The sequence below is a fragment of the Perognathus longimembris genome, chromosome 11 (genome assembly GCF_023159225.1).
Source record: "Perognathus longimembris pacificus isolate PPM17 chromosome 11, ASM2315922v1, whole genome shotgun sequence".
NCBI classification, from domain to species: Eukaryota; Metazoa; Chordata; class Mammalia; order Rodentia; family Heteromyidae; genus Perognathus; species Perognathus longimembris.
The window spans coordinates 60,896,234-60,913,438 of NC_063171.1; the positions used below are offsets into that span (position 1 = coordinate 60,896,234).

At 50.8% G+C, this 17,205-nt stretch overlaps 1 protein-coding gene across 3 annotated transcripts in view; it reads right to left on the bottom strand.

The window, feature by feature from the left end:
• The window catches only part of Nav1 (neuron navigator 1), a 230,739-nt gene that overhangs the window by 160,203 nt on the left and 53,331 nt on the right, over window positions 1-17,205 (bottom strand). Inside the window, exons 1-3 of one of the 3 annotated variants that reach the window (XM_048357253.1) lie at window positions 13,999-14,615; window positions 12,584-13,332; window positions 7,096-7,196 (exon numbers count right to left, since the gene is read on the bottom strand). In XM_048357253.1, coding sequence (XP_048213210.1) covers window positions 7,096-7,196; window positions 12,584-13,332; window positions 13,999-14,043 — 895 coding nt within the window. In that variant the 5' untranslated portion in view covers window positions 14,044-14,615. Of the gene's footprint in view, window positions 1-7,095; window positions 7,197-12,583; window positions 13,333-13,998; window positions 14,616-17,205 lie in introns of those variants that run through there. The other 2 variants (XM_048357255.1, XM_048357254.1) reach the window with 2 other exon arrangements.

The window sequence follows — 17,205 nt, forward strand, 5'->3', positions numbered from 1 at the left end:
CCTTAGGGCAGAGCTGACCCATTTATATAACTCTTATTACTCACTGTCAGCCAAGTAAACCCCCCAAATGAGGGAAAACACAAGGCCCAAAGCCAAGGTTGTCTTGCTAACCTGGTAATGACATCCTGTTCCACAAGAGAACCTCACCTGGGGTTTAAGAGGTCCCACGAGGCTGGGAGCCAGTGGCTTACACGTGCAATCCTAGCTACTCCGGAGGACGAGAGCTGAGGACTGGGTTTCAAGCCAGCACTTAGGAAGGAAAGTATGGGAGATTCTTATCTCCAACGAACCACCAAAAGCTCAGAAGTAATACAGCACCAGCTTTGAGCCAAAAAAAAACTAACTGAGGTGTGGCTCAGTTGGTAGAGCACTAAGCTAATGTGCGGAAGCATCGGTCCTGAGTTCAAGTTCTGGTCTCAGACTGGGGGGAAAAAAAGGAAAGGAAGGAAAGCTAAGAGAACAGCACCCTGGCCCTGATTTCAAATCACACACACACACACACACACACACACACACACACACACACACACACGAGGTCCATAGAACCAACCATCAGCCACCAGCTAAATGTTATGAAGACAACCATTTGTCTCCACATAAAGACAACTGCAGGGGTCAGGAGACTTTGTTCACCATCACTGGAAGTGGCCGGCACAGCTGGTTTAGAGAAACCAGAGTGTCTATACTGCCTGGAGAGAGACACTCCCATTCCTGTGGTGGCACGGGTTTGCTCCATTGCCACCTCTATTCGGGTTTTTGTCAGCTTTTATAATGGAGGCATTAAACCTAAGAGGAATGCCATGGATTCTTATTTCAATGAATTTTAATAGAATAATCACTAGCAATTACTTGGCATGTAAAAATGGTTCTGCAAATGCTAAGAATACTCATTGGTGTGGTGTGTGGGAGTTTGTTCCTCGGGCCTGGTTTCGTTGCTGGGAGCTTGCCGCTCCTGCGCTCCTTCCTACCCTCACACAAACTGGTGTACTGCAGCAGGAAGGATGTGGTGAGCTCACGGGTCCCCTCCTACACCCTGGGTCGGGCTGAGGGGACCCAGGGGCCTGGGACTGCACTGCCTCCACTTCCATTGGGACCTGAGCTCTTCTGCCTGCCTGTGCAATCTGATCCCCATCATTCACGTGCAGAACACCCTCATTTCCCTCTCTGGCCCTCAGTGGAGGGGAAACGATTTCTTAAGACTAGGGAGAATCCAGGAAGACCCCAGTGGCTCATACCTGTAATCCTAGGTATTCAGGAGGCTTAGATTTGAGGATGACGGTTTGAAAAGGCCAAGGGATCGTACCCAGGCTCTGAGTTCAAATTCCAGGACTAGGAGAGGGAGAGAGAGGAAGAGAAGGCTTGGCCTGCTGGGCAGGGCTGAGACCCAGCCCTCACTGGCCCTTCCTGGGCTCTGACTTTCAAGCATCTTCATCTTCCTCTGAAACCCTGACTCCTGCCACCCAGGGACACGCACGGGAAAGCAGGCGTTTTGTTTAGTTTACTTCTGTGCCAGTCCTGAGGAGGCTTGAACTCAGGGCCTGGGAACTGTCCCTGAGCTTGTTTTGCTCAAGGCTAGCACCCGACCACTTGAGCCACAGGTCTGCTTGGGGCTTTTGGGTGGTTACTTTGAGATAAGTATCTCAAGGACTTTCCTGCCCAGGCTAGCTTGGAACCACGGTCCTCAGATCTCAGCCTGCTGCATCTTTAGGATTACAAGTGTGCACCAGCCCCTAGCCTCAAGCCTCTGCCATTCTTGATATGCCACCCAAATGTATCCTTGCTGGTCCAATTTACTGCCTAGAGATATATCACATTCCCAGCCAAATGCTGTCATGCAGAGAAGTCACTCCGTCTCCCTCCCCCCACTCCCACCCAAGCGACAGAATCCAGATCCCTCTCGTTTCTATTTCAAACCCCTCCAGCAGGGTACCTTGGATGACCTCACTTCTCTGGCCTCTTCCTTCCTGGCCCCTCCCAGAGTCAGGCTGTTATGTTGGACCCACTTCCTCCCAGGGACACCCCTCCAACTTGTGATTACCCCCCCACCACCACCACATACACACCAGTGAAGTGAAGTCATGGCATATACGGCTGAGGGCATGACCTCAGAACATGGCAGCTGCCACAGTTTTCCCATCTGTAATGTAGACAGGAAAGTAACAGCACCCCGCCCCCCCCCCCAATAACCAACAGTACTGCTCATGTCTTAAGCACGCTTACACACCAGGCTCCCTTTTAAGTGTTTCAACTATAGTAGTGCCTTTAACTCTCTACAAAACCCTTGGAGGAAAGGATTCTTATTATCACCAATTACAACCAAAGAAACAGGCACAAAGAGATTAAATAACTAGTCCAACACGATACAGCTAGCGAGGGAGTTACATTCCAATCCTCATAGAGGTGTTTGAAGGATTAAATGTGCTTTTTTTTTTTTTAATGTGTGGCTCACAGAAAGCCACAATAAGTATTAGCGGCTGCCACAAACATCATCATGACTTCTCATCCCAACTCCTAGATCACTATATGGCTGCCGCCCAAAAAAGAAGCCCATGTTCTGAAGCCTCCTCGGCCCCCACAGTGGCCAGCGCCCTGAAAACATGCCGGTATCCTCCATCCTGAACTTGTTCTGTCTTTCAGTCCATCGTCTGTGCGTCCTCTCTCCACGGGTGACTGGAATACCAGCCTCCTCCTGGCCAGAGCGTCCCCAGAGGACAGGGAACGCCGCAGTGTGAATTCAGCATGAAATGACAAAGGTCTGGAGTGACAGAGCGGCCGGTGAGTTCTTGGGACCTGCCAGGGTAGAGGGAAATGTGGGGAGGATGGTGGCTCCGTGACCTCGTTTCTTTCCCTGCCACTTGGCAGAGGCTTAGGGGAAATGAGCAGGGTTTGGACAGTGTGCCGTTATTGTGGTGAGTTCTGGCAGCGAAGAGGGAGGCAGCAGGGCAAGAGGGAAAGAACATGACCTTCAGACAAAGCTGGGCCCCCATCCTAGCACAGCCCTCGAGCTGTGTGTCTGCAAATGTGCAAGTTTTCTCTGTGTGTGTGTGAGAGCGTGTGCACGCACACACACACAAATGTCTGCTTGTGCACATGTGCATGTACTCATGTGCACTGGTCCTGGGGCTTGAACTCAAGGCCTGGGCACTGTCTCTGAGCTTTCTGCTCAAGGCTAGCACTCTACCATGTGAGCCACAGCTTCACTTTCAGCTTTTTGGTGGTTAATTAGAAATAAGAGTCTCACAGACTTCCCTGCCTTGGCTGACTTCAAACTACAATCCTCAAATCTCAGCGTTCTGAGTAGCTAGGGTAACAGGTATGAACCACCAGTGCTCAGCTAAATGTGTAGGTTTTCTTAAAATGACAACTCTAACCAGGCATGCTGGTGGCTCACGCCTGTAATCCTAGCTACTCAGGAGGCTGAGATCTGAAGATTGCATTCAGAGCTGTCCTGGGCAGGAAAGTCTGTTAGACTCTTATCTCTAACCAGCAAAAAACCAGAAGTGGAACTATGGCTCAAGTAGTAAAGCTCCAGCCTTGAGGAAAAAAGCTAAGAGATAGCACATAGGCCCCGAGTTCAAGCCCCAGAACCAGCACACACAATCAGACAGTGAGAGAAGGAAGGAAGAAGGAAGGGAGAGAGGGAGGGAGGAACGGAGGGAGGGATGGAGGGAGGGAAGAGGTACTGGCTTACTGCCTGGTGGTGTCCACTTAGCTCTCTTCAACTATGCCACAAAGTGGAAAAAAGTAAGGAATCTGCATGACCCTTGAGGCGACCTTCCGGCCTGCACACAGCCTCACACGTGTGGGCACATGGGAGCCCCAGCCCTGGCTTTCTTGGCTGTCCAAATTAAGATCTGATGATGGCTTTTGCAGGGAGGGCCTGGAGGCCTGTGCTCAGCCCCGGGCTTCCCCACAAAGAGCCAGGTAGACTAGGGGAAGGTCAGGGCACACACACACACACACACACACACACACACACACACCCGTGGCCTGTATGTCTCCACATATGCTCCAAGGCAGAGGCAGAAGGAACAGCTGGCTGTGGGAGATCTCCAGGACATATGAAAACTATCCCAACACCTGAGCACGGAGGCAGGTGATTGTGGGAAATTCTCTTCCTGCTGTACAACGGTGATCAAGTCCCATTGGTAATCTATGCTTTCCAGAATCTGGACAGAGGAAGTACAAAAACTCTTTGGCCTTCTCCTGTCCCCATGCAGGGAGCCTGGAGGCCAGAGAAGACCAAATGGGAGGAGAGCAGAGAAAGACAGGTAGCTGCTCCTCAGCTAGAAGAGCATCGCTATGCTCACCGGAAATTCACCAGCCCCACAGTTATCTACCATCCACTCACTCTTCACTCATTCACCACGTGTGGACCGAGGCGGTCATGGACCACAAGTGAGGATACTTGACCTTGAAACAATGTCCCCTGTCACTCTGTAGCTTACAGCTTGGTATGGAAGTCACATGACTAGTAACTGCAGGATTCTACTCATGATATAGTTCAGTGACAGGGCATTCTCCACAGCACCCAATTCTCCTTCCATAAGAACGAAGTAGGGACTAGCCGGGAGCTGGTGGCTCACACCTATAATCCTAGCTACTCAGAAGGCAGGGATCTGGAAGATCATGGTTCAAAGCCAGCCTGGGCAGAAAAGCCCAAGAGACTCTATCTCCAGCATAACCAGCAAAGTACTGGGCTGGAGGGTTCAAGTGGCTGTGGTTCAAGTGGTAAAGCACAAAGAACACAAATCCCAAATCCTTCCATCCGTCTGTCTGACCTGGCAAAGAGCTCAGTGGATCCGCAGCAAAAGGCGGATTACCATGACAACTACCAAGCACCATGGGCCTTACTCTGAGAAAAGCCAGTGCTTCTTATGATTTTATTCTATGCGAATCCCACCTCCAGAGTTCACTGGCTTTCCGCCCCATAGAGCACCGGACCTATGATCTGTCAGACACATTCACATCTAACTGGTAGAGATGGTCTTGCAGCTGACAAGCCTGGGGGATTCCTAGTGCCTCTCTGTACCACATGTGGAAAAGCAAAAGTCTTCCCTTGAGCTCAGAGGAGAATAATTAGGGCCAAGTGCCTGGTTCGGTGGCTGGAGACCATTAGCCTGACAATGTGGAGCGCACACATAAGGAAGCCATTACGTTAACAAAACTGCAAATGTAAAAATAGAGATGCACATAGTTTCCTGGTTACCACATTCTAATTCTGATGGTTTGTCAGCACCAGTGAAATGTGGTGTGCTTTTGTCCCCTGCCATGTCCCGGTCCCCAGCGTGCATACTTATTGTGCGAGGAGATAGCCTACCTCTTGATGCCCAGTTACCGCTCCCGGAAGCTGCTTGATAAAACTTGCCCTGAGGAGTGAGCGAAGCTGCTCCTTCCCAGGGTCACGGTGGCTTTGAGGTCATGGATTCCGACTTCTCCAGAGAGAACAGGCCAGTGGGACATCTGGCTACCTGCCCAGCAGGCCACAGAGAGGACAGAACAGCCTGCCATCTGTGCCGAATGATAGCAAGGTGAGGCGGTAGTCTAAGCTCCACTATCTCCCACTGGAGCAGGGTGCTGAGATGAAACCTTTAGACCCAACCAACCCTCTGAGTAATTGTGGACCCTCTAAAAGCAAGTTTATAGTGGGCTGGATATGTAGCTGGGACAGAGTTCGTCTAGCATAGTAAGGCCCTGAGTTCCATTGTGGTCCCCCCCCTTCATAAATACACACACACACACACACACACACACACACACACACACACACCAAGTTCATTGCTTTGCTGGGGAACGTTTCCCTCAGCCTGGGTCACTAAAGGACAGCTGGTTCCCTATGGTGTCACTTAGCTGTTCCTCTGGTGTAAAACGCTGCCAGCTTCAACATGTTATTTTAGTGTTGGGAAAAATCAACACATACCGCCAAATGCTGCTAAGAGAGTTCTTTAATTTTATGGATTTTGTTGTTGATGCGTGTGCGCACGCACGCACATGCGCTGGTACTGGGGCTTGAACTCAGGACCTGGGTACTGTCCCTTAGCTTCTTCACTCAAGGCTGGTGCTCTACCATTTGAGCCACAGCTTCACTACAGACTTTTTGGTGGTTAATTAGAGAAGCGTGTCTCACAGACTTTCCCTCCTGAGCTGGCTTCCAATGGAGATCCTCAAATCTCAGCCTCCTGAGTAGCTAGGATTCCAGCTGTCTGCTCTTGGTGCCCAGCCTTCTGAGAGTTCAGAACCTGGCCCACTTGGAACCTGCCCAAGAGTATACAACCACTCACTCACTCACTTATCAGCCGTTCGTTCAGAGAGCCTGGGGATGCCTCTGACATAAGCAGCGTCTCTACCCCTACGGACCATCACCGACTTCAAGTTCCAATCAGGTCCCTGAGGCTGGTAACCGTTTACATGCATCAGGCGATACATGGTCACTCCAGGATGACACGAGGAAGGGGACACGTATTCCTGGCAGTGGCGGCAGCTATCCGGGTGATGGGCTGAACTGCCTCCCAGCTCCTTGCACCTTCACAATGAACCTGGCTCTCACCTGTGTATTCCGACCTGACACGCTCAATGGCTCTCGCAAGCTGAACACCCACAGCAGAGAGGTTGCCTTCCTCTCCTGACCCTGAAAAAGCTCTTGGATTGAATGGATCACGCCTGGGTTGAGTCGCGCGTGGAGAATATTCCGAGTGCAATTCACAGGTGAGCAATTTGTCAAAAGATGGACCTGAGCTGAGTGTGATGGTACATGACTGTCATTTCAGCACTAAGGAGGCTGAGGCTGGAGGAGCTTGAGTTTGAAGCCAGCCTGAGCTACAGGGCAAGTTTGAGGCCAGACAGAACTATATGGGAGATTTTCTCAAAAAAGAAAGAAGGAAGGGAGGGAGGGAGGGATGGAGGGAGGGAGGGAGGGAGGGAGGGAGGGAGGGAGGGAGGAAGGAAGGAAGGAAGGAAGGAAGGAAGGAAGGAAGGAAGGAAGGAAGGGAAAAGGACCTGTTGACGCAGGGCACTTCTCCCAAGAGAAGAGAGCAGTAAGGACAGTTCCAGACAGTGGCACATCCAGGAGGAAGTCTGTGTCCCCAAGGCACTTACCAATGCAGAAGCCTCCCTCGGTCCTGCTGGGGACCCTGGAGTAGCCATCAAGAGCCCAGCTGCTCTGGGGGAGAGGGTCAGGGTCCTGGTCTGTCTGCAACCTGTGGAGCCAAGAAGGAGTGGTCACACATGGCCTCAAAACCTTCCATAACTGTGTCCTTCCTTCCTTCCTTCCTTCCTTCCTTCCTTCCTTCCTTCCTTCCTTCCTTCCTTCCTTCCTTCCTTCTTTCCTTTCTTTCTTTTACAATGATCCTCAGATCTCATCTTCCTGAGTAGCTAGGATTGCAGGTGTAATCCACCAGTGCCTGACTCTTCATTGTTATTATAAAGGTGATGTACAGAAGGCTTATTGTTGCATAAGTCAGGTAACGTGTACAACTTCTCCCTGCTCCCTTTCTCTCTCTGGACAATGGCATGGGCCAGCCCCTTTTTGGTGAGACAAACATGCAGCACAGGTAAGCTTCAGCCTTCTGTGCAGAGCTGGGCAGGAAGGAGACTTTGGGGGCCCTGGGACGGCCAGTGCCAGGGGCCCTCCTCATTCCTTCAAACTTGTATCACCTACAGGGCAGAAAGATTCCCCCAGACACTGAAGGCCTCAGATCCCTGCGCAGCCGCGATCTTCGCCCTACAGATCCGCATGGATGTTCTGACCAGCACCCAGCTGCAGGGGAGGGCTCCCTGTGAATCTCAGGCCACCGATTCCTCCTCGTGCTCGCAGGGTTTTCTGGCCTCCATGATGTTGCCCACCTGAAGGGCACTAGAAGGTCAGAAGAGAAGTGCCAGGCTCAGCCTGGGTCCCAGTGACTTCTGGGTGGAGGCCATGCTGGCTCGGTGGTGACAACGGGAAGGAAGGGTGAGGTCTCTGGGCACCAGTTCCCGAGTGCACACGGACCTCTGAGCACAACCTCAACCGTGCAATCGCTCCCAGGAACAAAGGCTGTGGGAGCTCTCATTACAGGCAATTACCCTGGGCTCTCCCAGCTGGCCCGCCCACCCATCTACCCGCTGTCGCCAGCTAAATGGACCCTTTGGCAGCTTGGCAGGAGGGGGAGGGGAAGGCTGTGCAGTCAGGAGGGGAATGTGAGGGGCTGGAGTGACGGGCTGGACCAGGGGACCCCGGCAGTCTCCAGTGCTGCTGAGATTTGTCTTTCTTTCCAGTGTTTGCCTCTTCAGGTGGCTGCGACTCTGGAACCAGCATTGCCATGTGCTGTTGTAACCTGAGCAACTCTCTCCCCCTCTCTGGGTCAGAATTCCAACACAAGGGAAAGAGACCCAAGACTGGAAGCCTAAGCTAGCAGGAGGAACTGTGGCTACTGAACTGCTCCAGGCAAGGCTGGGTTCTCGTGTAGATCCAGGCCTTGCACGGAGTGTTTATGTACAGCACAGGATGCGATAAACTCCGAGGAGTCAGGCGACCTCATCCTGGCTCCTAGGGCTACTCAGGATGATGTAGATTCTCACCTTGACCAAGTATCAAGGGGACAGAGGAAAAATAAATTGGCTAATTTCTTGGAAGAAACAGTATGGTCTTGGTAAATTCAGCCAGGCACAGGTGGCTCACGCCTACAACCTTAGCTACTCAGGAGGCTGAGATCTGAGGATCAAAGTTCGGAGACAGCCTTGGCAGATAAACCAGAGACTCTGAGCTCCAATGAACCAGCAAAAACTGGAACTGTGGGCATGACTTAAGTGGTAGAGTATCGGGTATGAGTGAAAAAGCTGAGCAAGAGACAAGGCCCTGAACTCAAGCCCCAGTACAAGCACAGAAGGAAGGGAAGGGAGACACAGGGAAGGGAAAATGTAACACAATGGTAAGAAAGTAATAGAACATTCTTCAGGAAAAAAGGAATTCTATACAATGTGTCAAGTGTTTCATTGACTAGGATCACACAGTGAAAAGCTAAACCCAGGGTCCAGCCCATAGCTGGTAGATGATACCATGAGGTTAAACTAGCCCAGGAACATGAAGGAAAACATCCTTTATCTCTCTGTTCTGGGTAGGTCATTATGCATGTGTATCTTCGCCTCCCCAAACACAACCAGGCCTCCATTTCTGCCTCACTTCATAGCCTGAAAGGATGGGACCACCTCTGCTGGAAGTCACATGGAAGGTGAAGCAGAGTGGTGAAAATCACAAGAATGCTCTGCTCCTAACGCCCTTAGCCAAATCTTCCTAACAGAACCCAGCCCAAGGCTTGCCTGGTAAGGGACCGGAATCAACTAATAAAGGGAGGAAAAAGCTCCTGCAGGACGAAGAATGTAAGGTTATATAGTACAACTGCTGTGGCCCGGCGACAGGATCATGGAGGGTAATGAAGGCTATGATGCCGTCGTGTGCAGAGAGCAGCTTGAGAGGCACCGCACCTGCCTCTGCCCTGGGAACAGGGCCACCTGGAGGAAGCAGTGGCTGGCAGGCGATGCGCCTTATTAGGAAGACCACACCCAAATCCTTGAAAAGAGATGGTTGGGAGGAGGAGACAGGGCAACATAGATGATGGATGGGGAGATTTGTTTCCTGGGGAACAGGTCAAACATGGAGGCCATGATAGAGACAGGGAGGGGAGTCCAAGAACCTCTGCTCCTGTCTTCACCTGGGGCTTTGCAGAAAGCCAAAGAAAGGGCTGGGGTGGAGGACAGATTTCCATGAACACAGAATGGCTGCGGGTTCCAGGCAACAGATGGTACCTCCTTGGCGATGAAGCCTGAAAGGGTGGCCCAGCCAGGCGCTTGGCAAAGCTGCCCGTGGCAGCAGCTCTCAGTCCTGCAGGGTGCTCCGGGCCCCAGCCCATCTGTGTGCGGTGTTTGGGGGGATCCTTGATCTTCCATAACATGTCCCCCTACAACCATAACAGAACCTGAAAGGCAGTGGGGTGCAGGAGATAGGGTGGTGGAGGAAGAAACTCCTACTGGGATGGTATGACATATTTCCATTTCTGTTTAACATGCAGACATGCAATAAATGTTTGCAGAATGAGGGAAATGTGGTTCTGTTTAAGTTGCACTGAAATGTTCAGAGGAAAATATTCTGACCTCTTTGGAAAATGTCAGCTTCTAAATATACCAGGGGACTTGTAGGGTAGCTAATGTAAAATCTTAAACAATTTAATGCAGAGATACTTTTTTCCCCCAAAGAATGAATTCAAAATGAAGGCAATCAGGTAGGAGAAGAAAGTCAAAGAGCCATCAGGGAAACATTTAGCTGATTGGAAAAAGGACATTCAAAGGAAGGTCAAGGCTGGGGACGTCGCTGAGTGGTGGAGCACTTGCCTAGTCTATGTGAGACCCTGATTTTCACCACCAGTGTGGCAAAATAAAAAAGAAAAGAAAAGAAAATGTCTTCTCTGCACTTCTATTCTTGAATTCTCTCATCAGCTCCAGAATCTAAGTTGAAAATGTCACAAGTGATTACAGTGAGTTACCCCTTAGAAAAGGGGACATCTAGGCAGTAGTGGCTCATATCTGTAATCCTAGCTACTCAGGAGCCTAGAATCTGAGGATCAAGGTTCTAAGCCAGCCCAGGCAGACAAATCCATGAGAATCTTATCTCCAATTAACCAGCAAAAAGCCAGAAGTAGAGGTGTGACTCCAGTGGGAAAGCACCAACCTTTAATGAAAAATTGAAGCAAGAGCACAAGGCCCTGAGTTCAAGCCTCAGTTTGAAGACACACACACACACACATACACACACACACACATACACACACACACAGCCAACAAAGAAAGGGAGAGAGAGAGACAAAAAGAAGGGAAAAGAGAAAGAGGGGAAGAAAGGGAGGGAGAGGAGAGGCAGGGAGGGAAGGGGGAGGAATGAAGGAGGAAAGACAGAGGGATGTGCATTCATGGATAGTCCGGTAGAAGGAAGACTAAAGGGCCAGGAAGCAGCAAGGGTGAGGAGTCCCTTTGGCTGTGGAATCGTCTGGAATTCCTGCAGTAACAGGAGTCTCACTGCCTTCCTGTTGACTTGTACTTCTCTCTAGTTGTTGGAAAGTTCTTCCTACAGAGCCTCAAATCTGTCTCAAGCTAACTTCTAACCACCATGACGCTGAATCAGCTCTTTGGAGCTGCACCAAGAAAATCTAATTCATCTTATAACATGACAGCCTTTCAAATATTTCAGAACAGCTCAGACCCTCCTAGGCCTTCCCGTTCCAAAGCAAACTTCTTTACTTCCTTTAATCATGCTTGTAACACCTCTTTTGGATCCTTCACCAACCCATCGGTCTTTCTCTAACTGTGTGTTGGTGTGTTGATATCCTTTTAAGATATAGGGTTCATGACTGAGTGTAGTGCTGTAGATAAGGCCTGAGCGAATACAGGGAGTGGTACTCTTCATTCCCTTGTCCTGGGCTCTAAATAACCCCTGGCTGCAACTAAGATTGCACTAGAGTTTTCAAAGATCCAGACGCACACAGCTTGGTTTCTAGCAAAAGTTAAAGTTCCTACTGGTTCTCCATCTCACGCTCAGAGGCTGCCAGTATCTAAGAAACTATGCGTAAGTTTCCAGGTCCCTCAATACAGATGAGAACTCCTACTAAGGATGCTTAATTTGCATTTGGTGCTTAATTGGCATTTGGGCATTTCTAACTTACTTAGTAATTAGTAATTAAAATGTTGGGTTTACTTAGTGTAGTCATTTTAATAAAGAGTTGTTGCACTCATGTGCGTGCATGTGTGCACACACAAGTGTGCACACTAGTGCTGAGGCTTGAACACAGGGCCTAGGTGCCATCCTTAGTGTTTTTGCTCAATTCTGGCACTCTGCTTGAGTCACAGCACCCCTTCCGGTATTTGGGTGGTTAGAGATAAGAATCTCCTAAGTTTCTCCTGCCCAGGCAAACCAGGGCACCAAAAAGAGGGAAGATGTGGTTCAAGTGGTAGAGCTCCAGCCTTGGACAAAGCAGCTAGGAAATAGCACTCAGGCCCTGAGTTTAAGCCCCGGTACCTCAGTCCTGCATTATCATCAGTTGTATTTAAATTTGGGTGTGATCATCTAAAGTGTTCCCTTTCCCTTCATCTTGTGAGAATCTGCCTCCCTAAAAGCAGATGGCCCCCCAAAAGCAATGGAAAAGTTAATGTGTTTCGTTGAAGTGATAAAGCGAAAATTTTAGATGTGTTGAAAAGCGTAATGTGTTTCGCAGAAGTTGGGTGGCGTTTGGGGGGAAATGAATCAAATCTCCACAACACAGAACTAAGGGTCTCCACTCATCCTGAGCACGTGCAAGTTTACCCAGCGGTGGTCTCCTCGGAATCACACATCCATGGATGCCAAGGGCACCCTCCTTGTGGGTCTCAATTCTTTCTAGGGCCCTCAGAGTTGCCAGCCACTTCCTACCACTGTCCCCCTTGCCTAAGTTCTTGTTTCTATGCCCTTCGGCTCTGCAGCCTCCATCTGCCACTTGTCACTCAAAGCCACTTCCCCCTGTGGCCTTGTCCCTTGGTCCCGCCCCTGCCCACCTCCTTTCCTGTTTCCCCCGCCATCTCAGCTCACCTGTACTGGAAGGGGGCCACGGTGGCGGTGACGGGCTGGCTCTGCTGATGGGCCGAGGAGAAGTTGATGACCCCTGGGGCGGAGCAGGGCCACTTGCTGTGTGCAGGGCTGCACGCCGGAGAGGGGGGCTCCGAGGCCGCTTCTGCATCGGCTTCTGAAGACCTGGAGGCTCCCGAACTTTTGTAGTTTATGTCTCTTGGATCTTTTCCGGGGCAACCAGGAGGCTTCCGTCCCTCTGGAGCCCTCGGTGTTGGAGTTTCTCCATGGGCACTGGCTGGGGGTGGGCTCCGGCCCCGGGTCTGGCGGATCACAATTCCTTCCTGGGTCTTCTTCTTCTTTCCCTGGGTACCTGGTGTCTCCCCTACCCTTCGGGATCCAGCTTGGCTGGACAGGGCTGCTTTCGGGGTGCCCTTGGGGCTGTTCCAGGGGGAGCTAGGGAGGCTTTTACTATCCTCAGCCAGTTCCTTCACTACCCCTGAAACTTTTGGGGTGCCTCTCCCCCAGGAGGACTTAGGGGAGGAGTTTCTGGAGCCTGCAGCCTTGCCCAGCCTTGGAGAAGCTGCTCTCTGAGGACTGAGGGCCAGACCAGCCTGGCGTGGTGGCAGCTGAGGGGAGGCTCCTGGGGTATGAATCCTGGTCTGGGAGGAAGCTCGGGGCACAGGGATGGAGGAGGCATAGTGAGGGCGGCTGGTGGGATTCACGTTGGCCATCCCATTCATGGTCAGCAAGGAGGTGTGCGGATCAGTGTCCTGCAGAGAGAGGGGAGAGGAGGGGACGGTTCAAGCACTGTTCTAGACAGCCTGTTCGTTCGTAGGTGTATTGCAACGATGCTGGGGCCCATTCGAGGTATCAATGCCTATCTAGACACCATGATTGCTGGGTGCACATCCAGCTTAGGCTTCTGGTTTCCTGCCTCACTGAGTAAACCCCTTTGCCTTTTTGTTCTTAAGCCAGACATTGTAATCCTAGCTACTCAGGAGGCTGAGATCTGAGGATCATAGTTCAAAGCCAGCCCAGGCAGGAAAATCCATGAAACTCTGATCTTCAATTAACTAGCTGGTCTTAAGAAGAAAAAAAAGCTAAGGGACAGCGCACAGACCCTGAGTTCAAGTCCCAGCATATATATACACATACACATGTGCATGCATACACACACACACCAAAGAACTGCAATGCACTCTATAGCTGTGTATGTGCACGCATGTGCACTGTATGTGTGAAGGTGTGCATATATGTACCCGAGAGATCCTAGCAGATCTATGTTCTCCAAGCCCCCGGATCTGAAATTCCACATAGCCGCAACCACCAACAGGAAGGTCCCAGGAGTTCCTAAGCTCCCTCCCCGTGTTCACCGAGCTACACTAGGGAGTCAGTATTCTCCGTGAGAAGTAATAATAAAACAGCACCTCACTTACAAAAGGATTTGTGGCAGGATGTCTCTGTTCAACAACGACATTCATTGGCTAGCTATTTTCTGCATGCCAGGTGCTTTGCCAGGCGCTGCGGCCATGAGAATGGCTGAGAGCCAGGTTCTGCTCTCAAGGATTGAGCAGCCTGGTGGGGAAGAAATATTCCAGCGGGAGGGAGGCAAAACAAGGTGCCATAAGATACATAGGGCACCGTCGGTCGATGAGGCAGGATCTGAGCAAGCTGAGAGGAAGAGGCGCGGTGGTCCACAGCCTGGGAAGCAGTGGCGTTGGTGACGCATGCCCCTGGGTCTGTGCAGCAGACCACAGTGCAGATCCATCTTGTCAAAGAGCCTGTACATGGCACAGTGGGATAGGGAATAAACTCTGCAGTCAGAGATCCTGGGTTCAAAGCTTGGCTCTACCTTTTGCTCATGACGTGACCTTAGGTAAATTCTAGAACTTGAAAGCTTTCCAGTCTATAAAATTAAACTAAGCCAGGTACAGGTGGCTCATGCCTGTAATCCTAGCTAGTTAGGAGGCTGAGATCTGGGGATCACAGTTCAAATCCAGCCAGGGCAGGAAAATCCATAAGACTTTTATCTTCAATTAACCACCTAAAAGCCAGAAGAGGAGTTCAAGAGGCGGAGCACCAGCCTTCAGTGAAAAAGCTAAGGGACCACCTCAAGCCTTGAGTTCAAAGACCAAAGTTACCTCAGTGAATGTAAAATGGTCAGAAGACTATCTAGAACACAGTAAGGACTCAACTCTTTTTGCTATTCTTACTTGTTATTGTGGAATAACTTTCAGCTTCTTCCCAAGTATCTTTCCAGCCCTTGTACCCAGGGATGGGAAATGAGGGATGAGGCTAGTTTCTCTGGAGCTGCCAACAGAGCAGAAAAAGACCAAGCACTTGTCAAGCCAGGATCAGAAATCTGATCAACAGGAAATACACTGTGCACACCGCACAGGAAAGCCCTCCGCTGTTTCCCCGTGGAAAGGATGGGAGAACAAAATGAAAACAGTGTCCTAAGTACAAGGGCTTTCCAATCTAGAGGACCTCGCTTCCATTCGTCCTTCTATGACTTCTCCCTCTGTGGCTTTGGACAAGTTTTCGGAGCCCAGAGTCCTTATCTGCAACCACAAGTCATGGAATTTACATCAAGTTTCAATGAGGGACTCAAAGTCACCTTGAGGCACCTCGTATGAGGAGGGGCAGGCCCATAGTAGATGCTCTAGAAATGGAAGAAATTAGGTTATGGAGAAGAACTGCCCCTCCTCCCAGAAGGAAAGAAGCCGAATCCAGACGCCAGAAGGGGCGTAGGTGAGAAGAAAGCCTGGTGGGCTTCCTGCGGGAGGTGGAACAGTCCCAGGACCTGAGCACGGTGCCTTGCCACGCCTGTCATGCACTTCCACCTGGCCCATCCCTGCCGTTCCAGGCTATGTCTCAATCCTCTCTCCCCTCGCCTCACTGCTGCTTTATTTTTTTGGAAACCAAACTCCTTCTAATGGCATTTGCTGACTGCATGCCAGGCACCATTCAAACTGCACTACCCCTATTAACTTTTAATTATCTTACAGTGTGGCACTGTTACTACCATTACCCTCACTTCAGTGTCTGTGCCACGGAAGGCTAAGAAACCTGCTCACGCTCACCCAGCTCGCTAAGAAACCTGCTCACGCTCACCCAGCTCGCAAGGCAGTCGAGCTCCAGAGGCTGCACATGTAGCTAGTCTGCTGTTTCGTTTTTTTTTTTAATTGTGTGTGTGTGTGTGTGTGTGTGTATGTGTGTGTGTGCGTGCGTGCATGCGTGCCGGTACTGAGGCTTGAACTCAAGGCCTTGTGCTCTCACTTGGCTTTTTCCACTCAAGGCTGGTACTCTACCACTCGAGCCCCATCCCCACTTCCGGCTTTGTCGTTGTTAGTTAACTGGAGATAAGAGTCACGGACTTTTCTTCTGACTTTTCTTCCTGGGCTGGCTTGGAAGAGTGACCCTCAGATCTCAGCTTCCTGAGTAGCTAGGATTACAGGTGTGAGCCAGTGGTGCCCACCTGACTGTGCTTGTTGCTGTACAACTGGAACCTGCCCTCACCCCGGAATCCTCCCCCCCCCCCCACCTCCAGGCCTTTCATCTGCCACTCCTTCTGGCACCAGGGTTCCATCAGGACAACGTCGATTAATGCTCTGCACAATCCTGAGCCAAAAAGGTGTTTGGGGCCTATTAATATTTCACTCTAGCGTAGAAGGTGGGGAAGGCGTAAGCACCAGCTTGCGCTCTAATGCAGGGCCAGGGTTGGGTACAGGCGAGGGAGGAAGATGGTCCCTTCGGGGTGTGGAGAACTAGCCAGGTTGCCAGCTCTGGGCTCCAGTCCTCTCTGCCCTAGCAGTGCCGGCTCTGCCGCAGCTGCTGGGTGGGCGGGGCTTGTGGGGCCGGCCGTGGTGCTGATTGGACAGCTCCTCCCGCAGCGGCTCATTAAAGGGACCACACTGCTATTTAGGAATGCAGTGAAGACACCCATTTGACAAGGTCAGAACATTGTAACCACAGCAGAGAGGCTGGATACATTGAAAAGAAGGAGCAAGAAGGCCAGAGGAGTCAAAGAAAGAAGGATGAGGACAATAGAGGTATCATTTTGCTGGAACATCCTAGAACTCAATCAATGCGGCACCGACCCTGCATAGCACAGTAGCGGCTCAAAACCTGTCTAGAAGCGAGACACGTCTGTAAATCTCCTAGCTACCCAAGAGGCTGCACTCTCAGGATCTAGGTTTGAAGTCAGCCTAGGCAGAAAAGTCCATGAGACTCTTATCTCCAATTAACAACCAAAAAAGCCAGAACTGGAGCTGTGGCTCAAGTGGCAAAGCTCCAGCCTTGAGTGAAAATGCTAAGGGATAGCTCCCCGATTCTGAGTTCAAACCCCAGTACTGGCACAACAATAAAATAAACAGGTCTGGGGCATGACCATTCCCTTCCCTACTGACTCCACATCTTCCTACTCCTCCATCCACCATCCCCTCTGTGTAAATCTGGGCCTGAGAAGGCCTACTTTTTATAGGGTTGTTACACAGGTGACATGAGTTATGAGGGGGAAAACCCTGCTCGAAATAAATGCCGAATCCGTGCTAGTTATTATCAGGCCAAGTCACCAGCATAGTGTTTACCTCCTTCTTCTGCCTACCCCCACATGGACTGATAGCGCAGCGCATCAGAATAGC